A 24,929-nucleotide genomic window follows, 5' to 3' on the forward strand; every position below is an offset into this window, starting at 1 on the left:
GCAGCTTCCTCATGTAGGGTATGGGGTGATAATGCTCCAAAGATGGTTAGAGACCCTTGTACACTTGTTGAATTAACAAGTAGTCAGGGGCTACTCCTTTTTCCAGTGAAGGAGTGAGAGAAGACACTATGTGTTCCTGACTTCTGGTTTTTGTTTGTTTTTTAAAATTACACAAATAATACATATTCAATTGTAGACACATTAGAATATTCAGATAAGCAAAAACAAACAAAATTTAAATTGTCTAAAATTCTACTACCCAGAGATAGCCACTGTTAACATTTTGGTGTATATCCTTCCAGAGTTTTTCCCATACAAATATATACATTGAAACATGTATATATTTATTTAAAATGGGATCATTACAATCCATATTGTTTTGTAAACTGCTTTTTCACTTATTACATGTGACTGTCTTTCCATGTCAACAAATTTACATCTTTATCATCATTTTTAATGGCCGTATAATATTCCATCATATGGATGTACAATAATATATTTAACTACTTCTCTATTGTTAGGAATGTAGGTTTCCAATTTGGAGTTCTTTTTGGGAAAAAAAAATTATGGTGAGCTTTCTTGTATGTACATCTTTGTACACTTGTCCATTTTAAAAAAAAAGTGGAATTGATGGGAAATTTCAAAATTTTATGGTGGTGGTTTTATTCTTAAACACTGACTCAAATTTCCTTCTGAAAGGTTGTGTTGATTTACACTTTCTCCAGCAGTGTATCCAGAGTGCTCTTTCCCTCATACCCACATTAGCACTGAGTGGTTTTTTGGGGTTTTTTTGTTTTTTGTTTTTTGTTTTTGGTTTGTTTTTGTTTTTTGTAAATCATTACCAGTTTGAAAGGCAAAAGATATCTTTGAGTTAAATGCATTTCTTTGATGAGTACTAAGGCTGAACTCTTTTTTCCCTTATTGCTCATTTCTGTTGAGGTTCATCGTTTTTTCTTACAGGTTTGTAAAACAAAGCTCTTTATGTATTGAGGATACCAACCCTTTGTCATATGTTGCTCTTTTTTTGTAATCAGTTTGTCTTTTATCTTTTTTGTGTCTGACAGAAAAAGTTTTAAAATTTATAGATTCCAATGTCCTTTTTTTATGATTTCAACCCTCCTTACCCCATGAGTATTATTCACCTATATTCTAATACTTGTATAATTTTATCTTTTTGACATTTAAATGTTTAATCCATTTGGAATTTATTTTGATGTAGAGATTGAGCTTGATTTTCTCTGAAATAATTAATCAGTTACCCTGATTAATTATCAGTGGAGTTGGAATTTAGAATGTCTTTTGTCATATAAAGTGTTGTAAATAATGTTTGATAAGGCTTAAATAAGACCATATGTAATGCATTTAACTATTAAACTCAAGGGCTCACCTGGAAAGGTAATCATCATTTATTACATTGTTTCCATGGAAAAATGTTTTTATAGTTTCAGATAATTAACTTATAGATTAACTTTTGAGGCACAACCTGTTGCAGATTTGCAACTGCATACTTATATGGTGGTTCTACTTCATTAGAGCCCTTTAGGGGTGAAAATATTCTTCAATGATTTTTTTTGGGGGGGTCTGCCTTCATTTAAATTTAACTGATGTGATGTCTGTTTTGGTAATTTTCTACTTGCTGTGCTTTTCACAGAATGGACAGCAAATTATGGATGAACCTATGGGAGAGGAGGAGATTAATCCACAAACTGTAAGTAAAATATTATATCACAAGGGTATAGACAAATCAGATACCATGAAATTATTTTTTTAAACTGAGCAAAGAACTCATTATATGATATTACACTTGTTGATGCTTTCACATAAATTTTACCAAAAATACATTCTTTTTTTTTTTTTTTTTTTTTTTTTTTTTGAGACAGAGTCTCACTCTGTTGCCCAGGCTAGAGTGAGTGCCGTGGCGTCAGCCTAGCTCACAGCAACCTCAAACTCCTGGGCTCAAGCGATCCTCCTGTCTCAGCCTCCCGAGTAGCTGGGACTATAGGCATGCCCCACCATGCCCGGCTAATTTTTTCTATATATATATATATTTTTTTAGCTGTCCATATAATTTCTTTCTATTTTTAGTAGAGATGGGGTCTCGCTCTTGCTCAGGCTGGTCTCGAACTCCTGAGCTCAAACGATCCGCCCACCTCGGCCTCCCAGAGTGCTAGGATTACAGGCGTGAGCCACCGCGCCCGGCCCAAAAATACATTCTTGAATATGCCAGGGACCTTGTTAAAAACTGTTTGATAAGAATTATTTTAAGAGAATGACAAAACAAATTGCTTTGTGTTGTTGAAAGTTTTTCATTAGTGCCTTGAAGCTTATGTTTTTAAAAAATCAAACTGACTATAAATTTACTAAACACAAAAATATAAAGGTCATACTTTACAGAAATATTTAACATAGAAAGTACACATTTGCCATTTCCTCATCATTTTTCTGTTCACTCCTGAATCCCCCCAGACCAATGTGCCTGGCACATAATAGATGCTCATTAAATATTACATAAATGAATTAATAAATTGTTCCCTATCCCCCACACAGAATAACTATTGTCAGCAGCTCGGTTATAGTCTTCTTGTTATTCTATACATAAGACAATTATTTATGTTTACAAAATGCATATATTCTGCAACTTTTTTTACTTAACATGTCTTGAACATCATTTTATGACAATACATGTAGATCTACCTCTTTTTAAAATAGTTACACAGTATTCTATTTTATGTGTATCCTATATTTAATGTAATTTTTCCCCTGTTTATTTTTGTGAACTTGTGTTTCAGTAGGATATAGTCTTAGAAAAGGCTGTGCTGGAGCAAAGGATATGAACACTTAAATATCAATAGATATTACCAAAGTGCCCTCTAGAAAGATTGTAAAAATTTCAATGTATGAGAATACCTGTTCAGTCACTTCCTATCCAACAGTGGATATTGTCAGAAAATATTTTTAATTTGAAATACTTTCCCATTTTAGTTTGCTTCTTATTTGATTATTAGTAAAGTATACATACATCATTGACCTTTGTTATTTTATGTTGCCCAATTTTCTTTTGGATTACTGGTTGTCTCCTTATTGGTCTGTATAATCTCTGCATATATTCTGGATATTAACTCCATGTCTATTATATACCTTGCAAATATTTTCTCCCTCTTAGTTTTTTAAACATGTGTCTCTCATTGTATTATACACAGAAGTTTTAATTTTTAAATGGTCCCATCTGGCTTTGGGGTTTCAAGTTTTGGTTAGAAAATCCTTCCCTGCACTAAAGTTATAAAAAATATCCTCTTACATTTTGACCTACTACTTTTATAGGTTTGGTTTTGTTTTGTTTGTATTTAGATCTGTGATCCACTTCGAATTTGAGTATCTCATATGAGGTAGAAATCTAACTTTTCTTTCTAAATCGATGGCCTGTAGTCCTAACCCCTACTTACTAAATAAATAAAATCTATTCTTTACCTACTCATTTAAGATACCTTTTATCATATATAAAATTGCCTTATACCCCTTGTATCAGTTTTCTAGGGCTGCCATAACAAAGTACTGCAAACTGCATGGTTTAAAACAACAGGTGGCTCTCGAGGCGGCTCCTTCCTTGCCTATTCTAGGTTCTTGTGTTTATTGGCATTCCTTGGCTTGTAGACACATCATTCCAATCTCTGCCTTAGTCATCATATGATGTTCTCCCTGTGTCTATTTGTCCAAATTTCCCTCTTATAAGGACACCAGTCATTGGATTAGGGGCCATCCTAATATGACCTCATCTTAATATCATTACATCTGCAGAGACCCTGTTTTCAAATAAGGTCTCTTTCACAGGTACCAGGGATTAGAACTTGAACACATCTTTTTAGAGGACATTATTCAACCTACAACCTCCCGAATGTTTTGACTTTACCTACTTTTTCAGTTACTGTAGTTTTATTATATGTTTTCATATGTGGCAAGGCAAACCCTTCCACCTTTTTACTTTTCAAACTTGTAGTCTTATACATTTTATCTTCCAGGTGAACTTGACAATGACTTTGTCGAGTATTCCTGAAAAATTTGTTGGGATCTTTATTAGAATTGCATTAAATTTTCAGATTAACATGAAAAAATTATTTTAATAATATTGAGTCTTCACATCCAGGAACATTCATTTATTCTGATATTCTTTTATATCCTTTATAAAAATGTTATACTTTCTTACATATAGTTCTTATACATTTCTTACTGAGATAACTTATAGGTATTTTATAGTTTTTGATATATTGTAAATGGAATTTTTTCTGCTATGTCTTCCATCTGGTTATTGCTAATATATATATGTATATTTTAAAGTTGTGTGTTTTTATATATTTTTAACATCTTGGGAAAGTTAAGTTTTCAGAAATCAAACAAATTGTCATAAACATTATATCAGTTATGGAAGAATCAGATCATTTTACTCTTCTGCTTAAAACACCTCAGTGGTTTTGTGCTTCCATTAAATAAATTCCAGACTCTGCAACATGACCTACCAGGCCCTGCATAATAAGGCCTTTACATACTTCTTTCTACCTCTCTGGCCACATACCTCTGCCTTCTACTGTAGAGTCCAGTCAAATGTGCCAGCTTCTCTTTCTCTTCTGGGCTTTCATGGGTGATGTTCCTTCTCTCAGAATTCTTTCCCTTACCACCTCCTTCCATTTAATTAGTGATCATCTTTCAGATCCAAGTTTAGATATTTCAACTGAGACATCTTCCTGACACAACTACCACTTAACACTTCTACCTCATGTTAAGCATTCCTCCTTTGTGTTGCCATAGCAGCCTATGCGTACCCTAAAGGACAACACCACACCAGATTCCATCGCATATTTATTTGTCTGTATTTCCTACTAAACTGTGAGCTGCGTGAGACAGTGATCAAGTCTGACTTACTCCTTGTTTTATATCTTGTGCCTAATACCCAGTTGGTATTCAATAAGTATTTGCTAATTAAATGAATGCATGGATTAAATTTTAGCTAGTACAAGGACCCAGGCATGGGGCCTAGTGCCTGGAGCTACGTTGAGATTTGGTCTAGATTCCTACTGTCTCCCAAACCATTTGAGGTAGTTTATTTCTTTAGTCTGTAGTATATAGATTTACATGTAAACAAATGTAAAAATGATCAGTGTTAATTATGTTTTTCCTACCATCAGCTACCTTTTTAATTTGTGTGAAAATTCCTTTGGAAGGAAAACCTTCAAATTTTTTTATTCTCTCTAGTCTAAAATTAAAGCATTTTCCATCATGATGTTACATGGCTTGTACTTGCTCTTACTCGTGACTTTAGTAGCATTTACATCTGGGAAAACTGCATTCTAGAGATAGATTGGAAAAGTGCAGGACTAAGATATTACCAGCAATGTGGGTGAGGTGCTTGAGCCGATCATTCCAGATTATATGAATTGGGTTTAGGTATCAGATAAAAGCCTAGTATTTAATATTTCTTTAATAGTGTTAAAATCCAACAGATTGTCAAAATATTTTTTAGCCTTATACTTTTAAATTGTATTGCTTTTAATATACAATTAAAAGTTTTCCTTTTGTCAACTAGTAATAATTTACATAGTGAAAGTTGAAATGTTGTGTTAGTTATCTATTTGATATGTTACAAATTACCCCCAAATTTCACGGCTTAAAACTACATACATTTATTATCTTCCAGTTTCAGTGGGCCAGCAGTCTGGGCAGAACTTAGCTGCATCCTTTGGTTCAGAAACACTCTCAGACTGCAATCAAGGTGTTGGCCAGGGATAGAGTCTCATCTGAAACTTGGCTGGGGAAGGATCAGCTTCCAGGCTCACATAGTTGTTGGCCCAGATTCCTGGCCCACAAAAACTGTGAAATAATAGATGTATGTATGGAGCTTGTCAACTGGTAGGCTTTCTTGCAGGTTGATTGGCCCCTTTTCTGTGCACTACAATGCAGAGTGTGATGATAAGCCAGTTTTAATTAGAACAAGGCAGTAGAGAAGGTGGAGTATAACAACAGAAGAAACCTGGGTCCCTTACTGGCCTAATGGTCTAGTGACAGCTCTTCACCCTAAACTGCCCTCTTTTTTATTATTGTTTTGTTGTTGTTGTTGTTGTTATTTGTAGAGACGGGGTCTCACCATGCTGCCCGTGTTGATCTCGAACTCCTGGCCTTGAGCAGTCCTCCCACCTTGGCCTCCTAAAGTGCTGGGCCTACAGGTGCAAGCCACTGCACCTGGCCTAAACTGCCCTCTTAACCTACAGATTGCTCTATAAGGAAAAAAAAAGGCACTTACCTTGTTTGAGTCATTGCATTTTGGGACCTTTTTCTTACAGCAGCTTAGTCTGTATTCTTACCATATCTATTAGGTGCCAAGTACTCTGTTACATTGTTAGATACACAAAAGCGTAGAAGGAAAACTTGCAGTTTTGAAATGGCAAAATAAAGCTGTTTTTGTCCTCCTCTCTGGGAAATTATCACCCAAAACAAGGAGAATAAGAAACAGAAACTTGGTCTTTGAAATCAGAAGACTTCTGTAATTTGAACCATAAGATATAAATATGAAAAGCAGATGAAAGAGTAGTAACAAGAGGAAATTAATAGAACCTAAGTGATTTTACAGAAGTATCACAGTGGGGAGCAAGTCTTATTCATGGCCTCCAGAACCTCAGAAGAACTCAAAAATGGGGCCACCAGTTATTATGGAAAGAGGAGGTATGGCATGGGACTGAAAACTGAAATTGTTGAATGTTGATATAAATACCTTCTAGATCCTGTCTCCTCTGGAGACAGAAGGTATTTCATAGCGAAAACCAGAGAAGCTCTAGATTTGGGCACCTTGGACACAGTAGGAAGTAGAGTGAGGCACTGGGCTGGAATCAGGGAGGTCAAGTGAAAACCTGCTACTGAATGGAGATATGGCCCCATTCTACCTACCAGGAGCATATCCTCCCACAGTAGAGTGGGGCATCCTTGACTGAAGAAATGTCAGATGTTGACCTTTGGGAGATCTTATAGTGTAAAAGCTGCCAGTTGACAAGCCCTAGAACTTCCAGGCCACTTTTTAGGGCCTCGTTCTTAAATATTTGTGAAAAGCCAAATATCACCAGACATTTGAGGAAGGCTATCAACATGAAAGAATGAGATCTTAGAGAAACAAACAATTCAGGGAAAAGGAAAAAGAAAAGTTAAAGTAATGTCTTCTGAGTATTGAGACAAAATTAATTCCCTAAAACAAAAATAGGTTGTTATTAAAAAAAGAATAATCATAAAAAGAAAAAACTCTTAGAAGTTAAAACTGTGCTAGGAATGTTTTACATTTCAGTAGAATATTTACAAGCAAAAATTGAGGAAAACTCTCAAAAAGTAGAGCAATAAGACAAAGAAAGAAAATAGGACAGAGAAGGAAATAAGGGCAATCTAACTAATAGGAATTCCAGAAAGAGACAATAGGGGAAATGAAGGAAAGAAAGTAGGAAAGAAAGAACATAAGAAACATATTTTTCCCACATTTTAATATCTCTGAAATCAGAATGCTTGTTATAATTGATGATGTGACACATTTTAATTCACAGCGTTTTTTCTTTCATAGCAGTATAGTGATAATCATTATCTAAGATTAGGCAGAATACTGTAATACCCAAAATATTTTTTCCCAAAACGAGAACCACAAGTCTCCAGATTTAAAAATCCCACTGAAAGTCTATTAATGGGAGAAAGAAAAAAAAAAAACTCCTACTCTCAAAAAGGCTAATTTTTACGAAATATCAAAATGCCAGCAATAAAGGGAAGGCCCTAAAAGCTTTTGGAGATTTTAAAAATCATATATAAAGGATTGGGTATAAGAGTAATAAAGGACTTTTCAACACTGGAAGTTTGAAGATGGGAGCAATGCCTCTAAAATGCTTAGTGAAAATGATTTTCAACCAAGATATTTTCAGACATGTACTTATTTTAGGAATTTGCTGGAAAATGGGCTCTGCCAACACTAGAGAGTTGTTAACTAAGAAAAAGACATGGGATTCAGGAAACAAAGGATCCAATACTATAAGCATGATGAAGAAAGTTCCTTCCCATTATGATGAATAAAGGAAGCTTTAGAAGACTAGTTCATTTAGTAGGCTTAGAGGGTACTCAATCCAGATTGAAGTAGACAGGCAGATAATTACAGGAATGTTGTCTCCAGGGACAGGGGCTGGGGATAGGGGACTAGAAGTGATGAATTATCCAATAAGTTTGAATATTGGAAATTCATGGCCACGTGTGGTGGCTCATGCCTATAATTCCAGCACTTTGGGAGGCTGAGGTGGGAGGATCGCTTGAGGCCAGGAGTTCGAGACCAGACAGAACAAAATAGTGAGACTCTGTCCAAAAAAAAGTATCTGGGCAGGTGGCATGCTCCTGTAGTCCTAGCTACTTGGGAGGCTGAGGTGGAAGGAGGATCGCTTGAGCCTAGAAGTTTAAGGCTGCAGTGAGTTAATGATTGTGCCACTGCACTCCAGCCTGAGTGACAGCGAGACTTGGACTCTTAAAAAAGAAAAGATAATTCACTTAATAGGCTGTTGCAGAGCGGGAAGAATTTGACATAGATACAAAGAAAAGAAAGCAAATTAAAAAACAAAGCAACTGTAAACTTAAGGAAAAACAAAAGATGTACATAAGAAATGTTGTAACTAGAGTATATTCCTTACCTCGACAGTGAACAACGTTTACGTAATCATAATAATTGTAAAGACTAAACATTGGTTTAACCAAAATTTGTGCTACGAATGCTAAGTCATCTATAATTAGACATCCAGAGGTAATATCTGAAATCGATGAATCAAGATTAAAGTAGAATAAGGTTATTATTTATCATATAGAGATATATAACAAAAGGAACAATGAAAAAAGCTAAAAGGGTACAAGAGTGCAGGATACTGCTGCTTTTTCATTATAAGCTTTGCAGCACTTTTTGACCCTTTAACTTTTGATAAAAATTTAAAATTTAGAAAGTAGTTCTAAGTGGTGTGATCAGATAAAAATTTGCAGAAGACATGGAATTTAACCTGAGTTTTGAAGAATAGGTATGGGATTTTGAGAATTAAATGTCAATATTTGGGTGAACACTTTCTCATGGGAAAATGGTGTAAACAAAAGCCAAAGTGGGGAAAAAGTGAGATGTGTTGGAGGTAGCTAAATCGGTCTGACTAAAAGGATAGTCATAAAGGAGAGCCTGATTTCTCCTGAACACAAAATACCTTCATTCAGACCTTCCTAACGTACTGAGTTAGTCCTGTGATGTCTCAAAAAAATCCCCTAGGTACCTATTTGTGGTAGAGCCATTTCGTTCTGGCTAGATTTTTCCTTTCTTCACACCTCATCTTTTCCTCTCTTCCCTTTGTTCTTTGCCCTGCTATCTGCCTCTCTCTCATGTCTTATTAATAGAGCTGCTTCTCCTCCATCTTCTGGAATTTTAATGCTGTTATCCTTTCTTCTGGCTTTCTAAAGATTCACCCCTTTCCTGTCTTTATTCACATGAAGTAGAAAAACACTATTATTTCCTCCATGTATTTCTCACACAAAGCTGCCTTAAAATTTTCATTTGAAACCCAAAATGATACTCATAGCCATGAGCCCGGCACATACTTGCACACCTCTTGCAGTCACTGTGGTTCAAACACAAAATAAACTACAGAAAGAGAAGCCCTAGCAGAGTAGACAATAGGCAGTGAATTACTCACTCAACACAGGAAAATACAATTGAGTGCTCATTGGAAGGGAAAATTTATGGTGTGGTGCATCAATAGCACTTATTGACTAATTGTGTAGAGTATTGTCTGCCATTCTAACTCTCATTGGCTGAGAGTGTATTTCAGCACTCAGAGCTTGGGGGAAAATACTGTAGTAGATTTAAGTATATACCACTTAGGAAAATATTTCTGAGATTAATAGCTTTATAATTAGCACTGCATGGTGGCATTAAATAGAGTATGTATACACCAGGCAAAATTTCCAAGTATGTAAAATTTCCCTTTGCTACATTTTTGGCTCTCTTTCAGGGCTATTTTTTTAATTACTAGTGTCCCTTTCCTCCACCCCTAAGAGCTTTAAAAAAAAAAGGACAACTCCCCTTTTTATCGTAGCTTGCCTCCCTCATGTGGTGCCTCTGATCTAAAATTGCTTCTCCTCTGCTCTCATCTATTCATCACAATACCCATTTCTTCAGTTTGAGTGATCTCATCCATATTTGGAAAGAAATTAAAGTGACTTAATTAAGGTATGTTCAAGTATAAATGATTGTTGGTTGAGTCAACCTGAAATACTGGCATATGGAAAGTTGTAACCCCTTTACCTAAATGAGTATTTTAATTTAACTATTTTAGATAAGCATGACTAAGTAAAAATAATTTAAGGCTAATAAGCAGGGGGAAAAAAATGTGTGGACAAGGAAAGGAGCAATACCACCTAGGATATGTTGCTGCTTAGTGCAAGATTCAGACCTGGGGCAATGGTGCTGCTGCCCCTCGCCTTCTCTTTATACCCATGGGAGAGTCTGTGAAGTTACTACCATTTGGTTCAAGTTGATCATTTTCATGAAACTTCTTTTCCCTCTCTGATTTAAAATCTTAGCATTTTATAACACTATCTATTGATGAATGTGTACTAAAAAAATAATTCTCCTACACTTAAATAGAAATCTTTAGAAAGAAAACCGTTTAGTGTCTGAAAAATTTAATGATACACATACACAAAATTGTGTCCAAAGGAATCAATTAAGAACATGTTGATTTTAAGTTTTTACCATATGGGTTGATTTCTTTCTAACAGGGTTCAGTCATGGTGGGGTCATAAAGATGACTGGTAAATGGGTTTGACCTGGTTGAGGCTTTGCCAGATAAGTGTAATGTGTGGTATAGGAAAGTTTTTAGGAACTCTGCTATGGACCCCATACTGAGGTATTATCAAAAAGTGTAGTACTTCCTGATTTTTGACCTAAGTCAGCCACCAGCCATTCATATGCACTCTTCTTCCCCAGACCACATTGCCTGGTTATGCTTCCACCAATATCATGACCCTTTCTACTTCCAAGCTATAAGAACTTGAGCAACAGCTTATTTAACTTTAAGCCTCAGTCTCTTCATCTGTAGTACGGATAATAGTACCTACCTCGTTGTGGTAAGAATTAACTGAGAGATTTATGTACAGCACAGTGCCTAAAATATAGTAGTATATTAAATATTATTCTAATTGTTACACTCAAAAGAAAACTTTATTAACAAATGAGAGTATTCAAATAAAACAATTAAGGACTCAGTGACAGAAACTAGAAAAAAGAACTACAAAGTGAACCTATAAAAAGCAAGAGGAAGGAATTAAACATAAATTCCAAAATCAGTGAATTAGAAAATGGGGGAAGAAAACAAAAGCAAATGCACAACATTAGGAAAGCAAAACAGGATATAACCACAGATAGGAAGGAGATTAAAACATCATAACAACTGAAATATTTACAGATGAAATGATACAATGTCTGGGACTTGCTTCAAAATAATTATGGGAGTGGGAGGAAGTGTATATGAAACAAGATTGGCTGTGAGTTGAAAATTATTAAAGCTGAGTGATGGGCACTTGAGGGTTTGTTATAGTATTCTTGTCTAGTTTTGGATATGCTTGAAATTTTCCTTAAGTATAATTTCAAAAAATTAATTTAAGTATAATAATATACTAATATGAAAGTCTTACTGAATATGGGTTTTGAGGAAAATCCAAATTATTTGGGAAGGGAGAGAAAAACTGAGTATACCAATAGCCATGAGCGAAATTTAGCTCATTAAAAAACAAGCACTGGCCGGGCGCGGTGGCTCACGCCTGTAATCCTAGCACTCTGGGAGGCCGAGGTGGGCGGATCGCTTGAGCTCAGGAGTTCGAGACCAGCCTGAGCAAGAGCGAGACCCCATCTCTACTAAAAATAGAAAAAAATTATATGGACAGCTAAAAATATATAGAAAAAATTAGCCGGGCATGGTGGTGCATGCCTGTAGTCCCAGCTACTCGGGAGGCTGAGATAGGAGGATCCCTTGAGCTCAGGAGATTGAGGTTGCTGTGAGCTAGGCAGACGCCACGGCACTCACTCTAGCCTGGGCAACAGAGCGAGACTCTGTCTCAAAAAAAAAAAAAAAAAAAAAAACAAGCACTAACACACACACACACACACACACACACCCCATTACAGTGACAGGCTCCAGTGATTTCCTTTTTTGTTCCCAATGATTTATTAAAAGAGAAATCTTTGAAACTTTCAAGAAATAGATCACTCCTGTAGTTGTCCTAAAACAGAAAAAATCTACATTGCCTTCTAGTTTGTTTTATAAAGTTAGCATAGCCCTGAAAATGAAAGTTGGCACAGAAAAGGAAACCATGTGCCAATTTAGTTTATGAATATAAATGTAAAAATCCTAAATAAAATATTTACAAATTAAGTACAGAATTATATTAAAACAGTGGCTTTTTCCCAGATATAAAAACATAGGTCAATATTAGAAAATCTATTTATCTGAATTATCAAATCAGTAGGTCAAAGGAGGAAAAACTAAGTGACCATATTAATAGATAATGAAGACATTTTATAAAATAGGACATTCATTCCTCTTTTCATAAAGAGAAAATAGTCTGACCTTAACATAAGAAGATATGTCTAAAACCAAATGTTGACATCATATCTGAATGATTTAGTGAGTATATTCACAAGTCAGGATCAAGGTACAATTTATTAGTGCTTACTTTAAGCTCCATTGACTATGAGAAGTTTGGGTTTTGTTCTGTGATAGGAAGCCATTGAAAAATTTGAGGTAGAGTTATAATCTGGTCTGATTTGTTTTAAGATTATTCTGACTGCTGTGAAGAGAAAGGATTGCACAGGGAAAATTTGGAAGCAGGAAAACCAGTTTGATGGCAATAGATGATGATGCTTTGTATGGAGAGTGGTAGAGGAAATAGAAATAGATTTGAGGTTTTATTTTAGAGATAAAATCATTAGAATTTGTTGAGGAGTTAAATATGAGGGGAAGGAACTTAGATAAGAAAGGAAAGAGCCAAAAAGGACTTACAGGTTTTTGAGATGGGTAATGATGTCCTAGCCTAAAATGGGGAAGATTGCCTTCCCACTACACTTGAAATAAAATCCAAACCCAAACTTCTTGAGTCTGTAAGGCCCTACTTAATATGACACCATGCTACGTCTCCATCTCTTTTCTCTTTCCTTGGTGTTCATCGCATTCTAGCCACCATGGTCTTTCCTTTGTGTCTTGAGTTCATTAAGCTAATTCCTATCTCCGGGCTTTTGCATTTGCTGATTATTCTGTTTGAGGGCTCTAGACCATGGGTCAGCAAACTTTGTTTATAAAGGGCCAGATAGTAAATAAATATCTTAGGCTTTGTGGGCCATATGGTCTCTGTTACAACTGCTCAACTCAGCAGTAGCCATTGTAGGACAAAAACAGCCAGAGATAATATGTAAACAGAGATGGGTGTGACTGGTTGGCCAGGCCTGGCTGTAGTTTGTCCCTGCCTGAGGTCTTGATGTGGTTCCCTCCTTATTATTCAGGTTCTTCCTGGAAGACAGCTTGGCAAGAAAGTTAAGATCAAAAACCTTAATGCTGCATGCTCTTGACCATGCAATTCTACTTCTAGAAATTATTCCTGAAAAATTGTGAACATGTGCAAAGGATGGAACATCACAGTGTCATAAAAGATCAAATACCCAGTAACAGGGAATTTGTATAGTAGAATTTTTGGCAGTCATTAATAACGCATTGAAGGTTATTTAATGATAGAGAACAGGGGTCAGCAAACTATACCCATGGGCCTGCCACCTGTTTTTGTAAATGAAGTTTTATTGGAACACAGCCTCACCCGTTCATTTTCCTACTGCATTGGCAGAGTTGACAGAAACCAACATGTCCTGCAAAGCCAAAAATATTTACTGTCTACCCCTTTACAGGAGTAGTGATAATATGTGTAGTATGGTTCAAGTGTGTACCTGTGTGTGTATAGAAAAAGACTGGAAAGGAAATCACCAAAATAGCAATTTTTTTTCTTTTTCATTTTTTTCCATTTTGTTCATTGTTACTATCTAAGCTTTCTATAATGGACATGCGTTATTTTTATAATAAAAGTTACTTTTAAAATAAGGTGAATGATAAAACCAGTAAGATTAAAAATGAAGAAAAATTAGCTGAAAATTTAATAAGATAAATTTTTAAGAAATTTTAAAGTTAGAGGTGGAAAAAAAGTACGAACAGTGTCTGATTTAATGTGCACAGCCACATAAGTATCATCCATTTCAGATTTCAGCATATGATACTTATTCAGGCAGCCATTATTTGAGTTCTTACCATGTGATATTTGCTATGGGAATACTATGCAAAGTATGGTGCCTGTTCTCAAGATAAATCTGGTAGGAGCAATGGAATGTGCTTAAACGGTAATAAATATTGTAAAAGGTGAACCAAAGGACTTTAAGAGCTCACATTCTGGTAAGGAGATAGATAACCCCTGAATAAAGCAATTGTTCAGTGAAGAGCTGTAATGTGATTATAAGGAATTCCAATCACATAAGCTGGTCTTTAGCTTTGTTTATAGTGCCTTTTGGTGTAAAGAACTTTTTAAATTTTATACTCAAATCTGTATTAATACTTTCCTTTATGGTTTCTGTATTCTCCACATAGCCATATATCCTAACATCTCCATCTGATGTAAAGTGCCACATTTATTCTTTTCTGTCACTCTCTTTGTCTTTTATACAGCAGTACCACACTGTTTTAACTCAGGGAGATTTATTTCAGATTTTGGTGTCAGTTATATTGCTTCATTTTCTTGGTGCTTAATATTAAAAATCGTAACACACAGCAAAATGTGAATTATTAACCTGAGCACTAGTAGTAATTAAAGCCAATTTAGACTAATCCTTTAAGTTTAAAAAAGGGTATTTGGTTGCTCCTATTCAAAAGTATTACATGAATAAAGCTGATGACTGCTTTCTACAGAAGTACTCCTATTTCATTGGTTGTGCAGTAAGCACGATGTTTGCTCCTTCCTGACATAGTCTCAAGAGCCACCTCATGTTCATACTGCAGTTCTGTGATAGGTGGTTGTCTTAGCCTTGCTGCCCTTTTGGAGCATTGTAAGGAGATTTAAGTAATTCGTTTTTGGAAGATGGGAAAGTTCTGGATGGAAAACTTTCTAAGTGCTTTCCTTGCTGAAAAACCGAGGCATGCATTTTTAATTGAGGGAAGTCCACAGTTTTCCAGGCAAAATTCAAAGTTCTATCGTGGATATTTATTTACATACCAGTTTGATTCTAATGTATTTGGTTTTACATAGGATAAATTTGTTTTGTTTTGATAGATTTAGAGGGGACAAGTGGTTTTTTGTTACATGGATGAATTGTATGTATAGCAGCAAAGTCAGCGCCTTTAGTATACTCATCTCCAGATTAGTATACATTGTTCTCGATAGGTAGTTTTTGCCCCCTCCCCCCTTTCCCACCCTCCTCCCTTCTCAGTCTCCCAAGTCTATTATATCACGCTGTATGACCATGTGTACCCACCGTTTAGCTCCCCCTTACAAGTGAGTACATGCGGTATTTGTTTTTCCTTTCTGGAGATACTTCGCTTAGGATAATGGTTTCCCGTTCCGTCCAAATTGCTGCAAAAGACATCATTTCATTCTTTTTTATGGCTGAATAGTATGCCATGGTATGTACATACCACATTTTCTTTATCTGCTCATCAGCTGATGGGCACTTAGGTTGATTCCGTATCTTTTCAATTGTGAATTGTGCTGCAGTAAACATGCACGTGTATGTGTCTTTTTGATATACTGACTTCTTTTTAATTGAGCAGTTTTTTTTTTAGTTATTCTTTAACTTCTATTAGGTCATTTATAGAATATTTTAATAAAAATTCTATATAGCAGGAAGAGCCCTGGCTTTTCATATAGTACCTGTAGCACATAGTGGACACTCTTGACGTTTGCTCAGTAAATGAGTGCTGAACTGAGTTTCCATTTTAGATAGCTCCGTTACCAGATATGTGCCTACCTTGACCATATTTTCTTCATCCGGGAAGTGAGCTGATTGTTCTTGGTGTTTTCTAGAATCTCTTCAGGTTTTGAAAATTCAGTGATTTTGTTCAATTCTTAAAGGCTATGTAGATTAACACTTGAGGTTTTTTCTGGTTCCACATAGATTAAATGTACATTAAGTAGAGCATTTTCCTACAGCTCTTGAAGCTGCTGTCCTTTGGTTGTTTTATTTAAGTGCCACTATTACAGTGATTATGTTCTGAATATTGGCATATTTTAAAAAATATTTTTTAAAGTAAAAATATCTTAGAACTTCCCTGTAAGGTACTAGAGGATGAAATGGAGTAAGGGATTCTATTATATGGTAGCTTGACCCCTCCTTCTTTTCCAAGTTGGCTTCTGAAGTGTTCCGTTTTGCTCACTAATAACCCAAGGATTGGACTGTTTGTTTTTTTTTTCATTTAGATTTTATCAATTAGGAATGTGAGTTTTAGCTATGGGCCTTGAAGTCTTTAACCTGGTTGATAATTAATGTTTATAACCAACATAGATTTAAACATAATTTACTTTCATTTAAGATGGGAAGAATTTGTCCTTACATCACAATAAAAAAGTTTCTTACATGTGGTCTTCATTTTATACCTGTAGTTATGAAACTCTTTCTCATTCACAGGGAGCATCCATGACATGTCTATATATAACCTTAAAATCATCTTGAGACCATGGCCTGAGTGTGTGTATAACCAAGTACATCAGTTCATCAACTTTTATTATTTTAATAGTGGTGACTAATTTCAGTTGCTTTTAAAGGGTTATATAGTTAAGAAATACTGGCATTTCTCAGGATTCTAAAATAATAATATTCATTTCACTGGTTGTGAAAATTGTCTGGATTGCTGGGAACCAGGAGAAAAGAACATTTCAACAGGATTTGGCTATCAGCAAATCTGTTTTGGTTTCCTGTTCTGGCCTCCCTACCTATCAGCTACATTAGTGCCCCTGCCGTCAGGTTTCTCCTTTCTTTTACCACAGGAAAATTGTCCCGGCCTCTTTTTCTAGCATTTTCAGGGCCCGCCTGACAGGAAATTTTCTAATTGCCGGAACAGCTGGTAGGAGAAAACTTTGCAGGGGCTTGGTCTTCCCTTTCTAACTTAAGTTTTACTGTCAGAAATTCCTTTATCACCATCATGGTTTTTCATAGCCATGTTTAAATTTTTGTCTTTTCGTGTTCGCTCTATACAGGTAAGATTTGTTCAACTTCTTTTAAAGAATAAAATGTTTTAGATGGAGCTAATTATAATTGTAATAATTACATATTCCATTTTATATGTTCTTTTAAGAAGCATTTCAAAATTCAAAAACAGTTTTGATAGAACTTTTAAAGGATAATACTTCTATTTACTAAAAGTAAACCAATTATGTATATTATACATTTCAACTCTGTGTATTTTGTCTTATGTTGGCTTTTTAGTGCTTGAATAATTTTTATCTTGCTAGTGTTTGTAATTTTGTATAACAAAACGAATGATTTGAACTCTCAGTGTCAAACCAGGCATGAACAGAATTGCAAACTTACTAATATTTAGGAGATTACTATAATGTAAGCAATATTTTGGCAGGTAAGAGAGTGTGTTATTTTAAGCAGTCAGGAACTTAAAATCAGATTTTTGTTGACGTTGGTTCCTGTAAAAACTTGAAAGTTTTTAAGCAACTCCATATTTCAGTAACTTTAAGCAAGTAATTTTGTCTTAGAGTGGGCACAATTTTCAAAGAACTACTCTGTTAAAATGGGCTTAGTGGATGATAATTTGCATTATATTTAATCTAAAATCCTGCCAAAATCAACCTGATATCTTGCCACGAGAATTGTGCTATCCTGCTTCTCTTTAAAAAGAATTAAATTTGCTGATCGGGATTCCCGATTGGGAGAAAACTCTGTACTCTTTGCGGCTGTGATTGAAAATATTAGTCTGGAGAACCAGAATTGCTGTTTTCTCAAACATAGATATAAGAAGCTGACTTATGAATTTTGTTAAATGAAAAATGCTGAGAATATTTACCATTCCATTAGCAAATGAAGTAAATTAGATGTGGTCAAATTGTAATCTAGAACAAATTAAGATGTAGTTTCTCACTGTGGCTCCAGCCAAATTTTGTATCACAGCCAAATAATTTTTATGTATCTTGATCATCTAAAAAAAGAAAGTTAACATATCTTAATAAATAGAACCATAAGTATCTATAGAGAGTTACTTTAATTTAGAAGTTCTTTTAAGGGGTAAATAAAGTATACCTTCTTTCATTTGTAAGGTCTTTTTTATGTTGTGCCCAAAATGGTTACACATCCATGGTTAGAAAATACTTATTTATTAACTTTTACTAAGGAACATTTAAATATTTTACTTCAAGCTTCAATAATGTTTTCTGGCGTTCAAAACAATTTAGAAAATACAAATGCCTCAAGAACACACTTCCTGACTCAAGGGAGGGGAGGAAAAAGGAAATTATGTATACAAGGCAGGGCATAATGCCAAATGTTGAATCATTCTTTAAAATCAGTTAATATTGCCCAGTTTGTTTTCTTAATGTTAACATGTTACAATATTAAGTTTCCTATAACTCAGATAGCATTAATTTCAGTTTCTTTTCTTTAATCCTTTTCACATTTTAGGATCAAAATTATGTTTTCCCCTTGAAACTTGAAAGGGAAACATTAGGTTAATTTTTTTTCCCACTAAAGAGTGGGCTTTAAAGACCATTTAAGAATAAACCTAAGGATCTTTTGTTGGTCCTGAGAAACAAACTGGGTGGCTTTCTGTGTGACTGGGGAAAGACCAGGAGATCCACCTGCCCATGAATTTTCTTCTGCCACATCTTCTGTGATGTCTAAAATGACACTCTTTACAGAATTCCTAAAATTATATATTTTTAACTGAACTGACTTTGTTTATCTATTGGGGTCATATCTCAACAGGTATTTATCTAATAATAAGTCTTTGAAATCCAAGTAAATTTTCTTTTCTTAGTGTCTCTAACACCTAGCACAATATCTGGCCCATCATTTGAATTGCCTTCTAACAAAAAGGAATGGTCCTAACAGAATATGTCATAGGTCAAGAAACATTTTCACTGGGACCAGGCAATCAGGAAAAAGCAAAAGCAGGAGAGCCACCTGAATTTTAGTTCCCTCTCTGACCTCATTCTTCCCTTCCTCTCTTTCTCATTCTCTGATCCAAGTGCTGGTCTCCAGATATGCTCCCATGCTGGTGTTTGCACTGGCTTGTCCCTCTGCTGGGAATGCTTTTCCCCCAGATGGTTGATTCCCTCACCTCCTTCAGATCTTTGCTCAAATAGCACCTTTTTAAAAAGCCTGCCCTGACTCCTTTATTGAAAATTGAAAAACCCCGCTTTCCATGTCTGCTCTTCTGATTCCCTTGCCCAACTCAGTATCTTTTCTTCTTAGTATTGATCATGTTCTAACACTAATTTACCTATTATTATTTGATGTCTCCCCAAAAAGGCAGGAGTTTTGGTCTGTTTGATTTATTGTATATCTCAGGCATTTAGAAGAGTGACTAGCATGTATTAGATACTCAAAAATAAATGTTTAAATGTATGGATGAAGGGATCAATGCATAAATTCATTATAACTTTTTTTAAATGTACAAAGTAGGTTTTATGGTAATAAATGTACAGGTATCCATGTATTGTTTGAAATACAACTGAGGAGCTCGGCATGGTGGCACATGCCTGTAATCCCAGCTACTTGGGGGGCTGAGGTGGGAGAATAACTTGAACCAGGGAATTCAAGGCCAGCCTAGGCAACATAGTGAGACCCCCCCATCTCTTAAAAAATATAAATAAATAAAGCATGGTTATACCAGAGACTGTAAAAATATGCGAGCCTCACAGAGTAATTATATATAATTTATATCTATGCTCTACTTTATTGACAAAATTCCTTTTCCATAAAATTATAGCTGTTTCACCATGTACTTATAGGCAAAAACACAATTTTACAAACTGTCAACCTGTAGTTTTATGTTTTTGTGTGACAGATTTATTTCCGTAACAGGTGATTTAGTGACATAAGATATATTTGTCACATGCACATCTCAGTCTGTTCTTGCCTTATGAGTACCTTCAGAAATTTGATATTCCCCTCTGCATCCATTCATTGGAGTCTAGGTATGAGATAGGAAAGTACATTGTTGCTTTCCTACCTGTTGTCCAAGATAGCCCAAGCATTAGTATTATGTCCTAGTTGAATCTCAGATTCATTTCTAAAATAGTCATGGTCCCATGACTTGGTGACATCAAGCACAATATGGCATTGGGATATCAACCAAAGATACGCTGCCTATTATATACTACTATAACTTTGCATATATGTAAAAGAAGGTATAAAATAGTTTGCTGATGTGATTAGTATATTTCTTATAAATTTCTCATAAAATTTAAACTAGAAGGAACAGAAGAACATGTTCAAGATAAAACAATGGCAAGTTTTGGTAACTTGCCTAATGTCAAACTTGCCACAGGCATTGATCTTTTCTCTCCACTCCCAAGAAAGTTTTCTGTCTTCTCTAAGCCCCAATTTAGAAAAATATTTTTAAAATTCTAGTTTGTATCCTCAAAGACATTTGAAATGATTGCATTCATTTTGGGGGAGAGGATAGGGAGTGGAAGAAGATGCTCTTTAAAAAAAAAACATTAAAGTAAACACTTGAAATTTTATTTTAAAATAAGATTTGCCAGAATAAACAATTCAGTATGAGAGTAGGAAGATAAAGTCAAGGAAGTCTCTCAGAAGGTAGAGACAGAAAATAGGAGGAAAAAAGTAATGTAAAGGATTCAATTCCAGACATACAGGATTCAGCCAGTAGAGGAGTTGCAAACAGAGAAACCCTGAAAAACTGATGGAAGGAAATTATCAGAGAAATGTTAGAATTCCCCATAGAAAAAAGGATTCAGGTCTCTAGATTATAAAGGTTCACCAAACATCTAGCATTCTGAAGGAAAGAAGACCCATATTTATCTCACTAGTGTGGAATTTCAGAAATACAAGGACAGAGAAAATCCATAAAGCTTCCAGAAAGACAAACCAGGTCACCTACCAAAAAGTGTGCCCAGGCTAGCATCACCCATCTCATTGGCAGCACCAGGTGCTGGAAGGTAATGGACCAACGGCGTCAAAGTTCTGAGGCAAGATTATTTTTATTCTAGAATTTGATACCAAGCCAACCTATACAAATGTGAAGATAAAATAAAGACATTTACAGATGTGCAAGGTTCAGAAAGTTTTCTTTCACATCGCCTTTCTTAGGAAGTTACAAGGGGGTAATCTAAGAAAGAGACAGACGTAGGAAACTGAAAATAGTGATTTCAACCAGAAAAGTATTAAATAAGAGCTATTCCAAGATAATAGCTGTGCAGCAGGCCTAGAGAACCACCAATGCTGATGGGAGGATAAGAGAGGTTTCTAGGATAGAAAGGGGCTCTCAGAAGAATGGAAAATATGGTTAAGAGCTAAGCAAAGAATAAGAATAATGGTCAAACTCTTCCTTTCCCCAAGAATGGGGGCAGAGGCTGTTAGAAACAGGAAAAATGAAAAACTGCATAAGAAATTCATGGTCCAAATAGGAATCGAACTAGAATTTATTGGCTGGGCACAGTGGCTCATGCCTGTAATCCTAGCACTTTGGGAGGCTGAGGCAGGAGGATTGCTTTAGGTCAGGAGTTTGAGACCAGACTGAGCAAGTGTGAGACCCCATCTTTACTAAAAATAGAAAAATTAGCTGGGCTGGGCTGGCAGGCACCTGTAGTCCCAGCTACTTGGGAGGCTGAGGCAGGAGGTTTGCTTGAACCCAGGAGTTTCAGGTTGTAGTGAGCTATGACACTACTGCACTCTAGGTGGTGCAAGAAATCAGGACCCTGTCTCATAAAACAAAAATAAAAAAAAAAAAAGTAGAATTTATCATGAATTTAAGCATTGGATGAAATATAGTTGTTTTTTTAAGTCCCTTTGGATTGGCCCAGGAGTCATTGTTATGGACTCATATAAAAGGAAATTTAATATACTACTTAGCCTGCGTTTGAACAATATATTGTTATGAAATTGTGGATGTTATTGTGTAGGCTTTCGATGTTGGAATCAGGCTATGGAGAGAGCATTAAGGATTTGGTTGTGGTTGCAGGAGGGAATGTTAATTTTCTTAAAATTAATAGCCTTAATAAAAATTTTAAAATACAGTTAGTAGCAGGTGGGGGGAAGTTTGAGAGAAAGAATGTATAGGCACTATTAGCCTCCTTTTTATAAAGTAAGAACTTAGGATTCTGTCCAAAACTGAGAGAAGATACGATTTATGTAAAAGTAATATAATTACCAAACAATAGAGAGGATGATGATGGAAGGGAAGGGCATAATGTAAGTGAGCTCCTCATCTTTCTTATTTTTAAGTCAGTACACATTGTATGAAAGTAAATGCAGAGCTATTTTTGTTTTAAGTCTAGGCATGGGGTAAGAAGAGAGTTTATTTTTATCATAAGCTATTCTGCTGCTGCTTATTTGTTACCAATGTGCATGTATTACTTTGATTTTAAAAACAAAAAGTTTAGGGAACAGAAAACAACCCAGGCCAACACAAGGCTATGGGTAAGGGAATGTTGGGAGATAATACCAGAAAGGTAGATTAAGGCCATTTTGTGGAGGGCCTCGAATGCTGAGGTGAAGCAGTGCCTTTAATATGGGGAAACTTGGAGGAGTTTTTGAACAGCCTGGTCATATAACTGGAGCTGTATGTATACTTTCAGAAAATGAATTTTTCAAGAAGATGAATTGGAGTGGACACAGGCTAGCTTCAGTTTTCTACATGAAAGCTGATGAAGGCTTGTACCCAGATGATACCATTGGAAATAGTGCCCCCATAATATTCTGAAATTTAAAAAAAGAGAAGAAATAAATAAATTGGAAAAAAAGAAAGAATGAAAGGTATTCCCAACACCATGCTTGATACATAGTAGGTGTTTCAGTATATGTTTGTTAAATGAAGGGATCAAAAAGAGACTCTACATTTTTTAGTAACTTATTGACATGGGAGTAAAGAAAGGGTATTCATCAAAGATGAGAATAGTTGTGAGTTTACCTACCCCAACCCCCCAATCCCTGTAGACTATTACTCCCATGTGATCAGTTAGTGCCAATTTGATGGTGAGTACATGTGGAGCCTATTCTTCCATTCTTGTGATACCTCACTTCGGAGGATGGGCTCAATTTCTATCCAGGAAAATATAAGAGTGTTATAGGGGGGAAAAGGCACACCTCAAATCAGGGTTTGGGTGTGGCAAAGTCAAAACATGTAACCAAAATGTTTGTACCCCCATAATATCCTGAAATAAATAAATTAATTAATTAAAAGGGGAAAAAAAGATGAGAATAGTAAATGCTATTTATTTTGTGATCCATGTCCTGATTGTAGCTCACTGTGTAAAGAGTAAGGCTTGATCCTGTATGCCTGCATTTTGTAAAATGCAACGTGTTTATAATTCAGTGATTGTTCTTCCGTGCCCATGTTGCATCTTTACTTGTGTCAGGCAATTGTTGTAGGTATTTGCTATGAAATAAATATAAGGTGAAAAAAATATTATAACCTGATGAATCATATCCCACTTACCCAAGAAAGAAAAGTGGTAAATTATATAAAACATTGCGGAGTATAGTTCTTCATGGCCTCATGATTTAAGAGCATACCTGGCTGCTAGATTCCAGTTAGACTCTTGAACAGTTAGTTTTCTTCCATATGATGCTAATTGACACATGCTGGAATCCAGCCCGTGAACTTGGCCCCATGAGTTTAAGTCTGTAATCCATTAGTCTTCAGAGTGCAAGGTGACGGCACTTTGGGGTATAGAAAAGAAAGAGGATAACTTCTTTATAAATTTATAAATCAATATGTAATTTATAAATCAGTATGTAATTTATAAATCAGTAAGTATACAAATATTGGGTATATGCTAATTTTTTTACACTGCTAAGGATGTGCTACCAAAAGTTCAAAGTCCACTGCTCTAATCAGCTGAGCCCTTGGTCTCATATTGAGAGAAGGGTGTCTGAAGCCCTTGTACCTTGGTTTTATTTGAAGGAAGGAGGTAGCATCTTAGAGTCAGCTAATGCTTGGTTCTACCCTAATACCTACTGCACAGGATTGTTGTGAGAATTAAAGGAGATAGTGCATGTGAAAATTACAAAATAAAGGACTAAACCGACATTAGGAGATTGTTCTATTATTGTTGCCAAAGTTCAGAGAGAATCCAAAATGATTCACCTGCCTGAGTAGTAGGATAACCTGCAAACTATAGCCTCTGTCTTAGAAAGTAAAATGATGGGCCTGGATTCCTTTTTATCTTCTTCTGGGAGCTTTTGTTTTTTATTTTTTAGTTTTTGGGTCCCACCCCCCGCTTTACTACTCATTTTCAAAAGATACCACATTAGGATAGCTTCATATATCTTTTTGAGAAATTTTTGTCATTCCTTATGTTGCCATCATTCTAAAGGTATCTCAGAAAGTGTTAATTGAGCTCAAACGTTTGTATGGAATACAATAGTAATAAAAATAATGAATTATTTATGTTTATATAACACATTGAGATTCTACCAATAGTACTTATGCTCCTAGAAAAAAAAATAACATAGTCAACAAAATATAATAGAAATTGTCTGTATTTGAAAGGCTTATATTTCTGATTTTGTTAGCTTTTGTTTTATTGTTGTAGTTTTTGGCTGTCGCAGTATGAGTCTTGATTAAATAAGGTGTGCTTAATCTGCCGATCTTAACATAAATAATTGAAATCCTGTGTACATTTACATACAT

General features: G+C 35.4%; 1 protein-coding gene across 1 annotated transcript in view; it reads left to right on the forward strand.

Annotated features, from left to right (window-relative positions):
* RPS6KA3 (ribosomal protein S6 kinase A3) overlaps positions 1-24,929 on the forward strand; it is a 100,703-nt gene that overhangs the window by 29,940 nt on the left and 45,834 nt on the right. The window contains exon 2 of the mRNA XM_069464116.1: positions 1,652-1,708. Coding sequence (XP_069320217.1) covers positions 1,652-1,708 — 57 coding nt within the window. The remainder of the gene's footprint in view (positions 1-1,651; positions 1,709-24,929) is intronic.

This window comes from Eulemur rufifrons, chromosome 30 (assembly GCF_041146395.1).
Source record: "Eulemur rufifrons isolate Redbay chromosome 30, OSU_ERuf_1, whole genome shotgun sequence".
Lineage (NCBI taxonomy): Eukaryota > Metazoa > Chordata > Mammalia > Primates > Lemuridae > Eulemur > Eulemur rufifrons.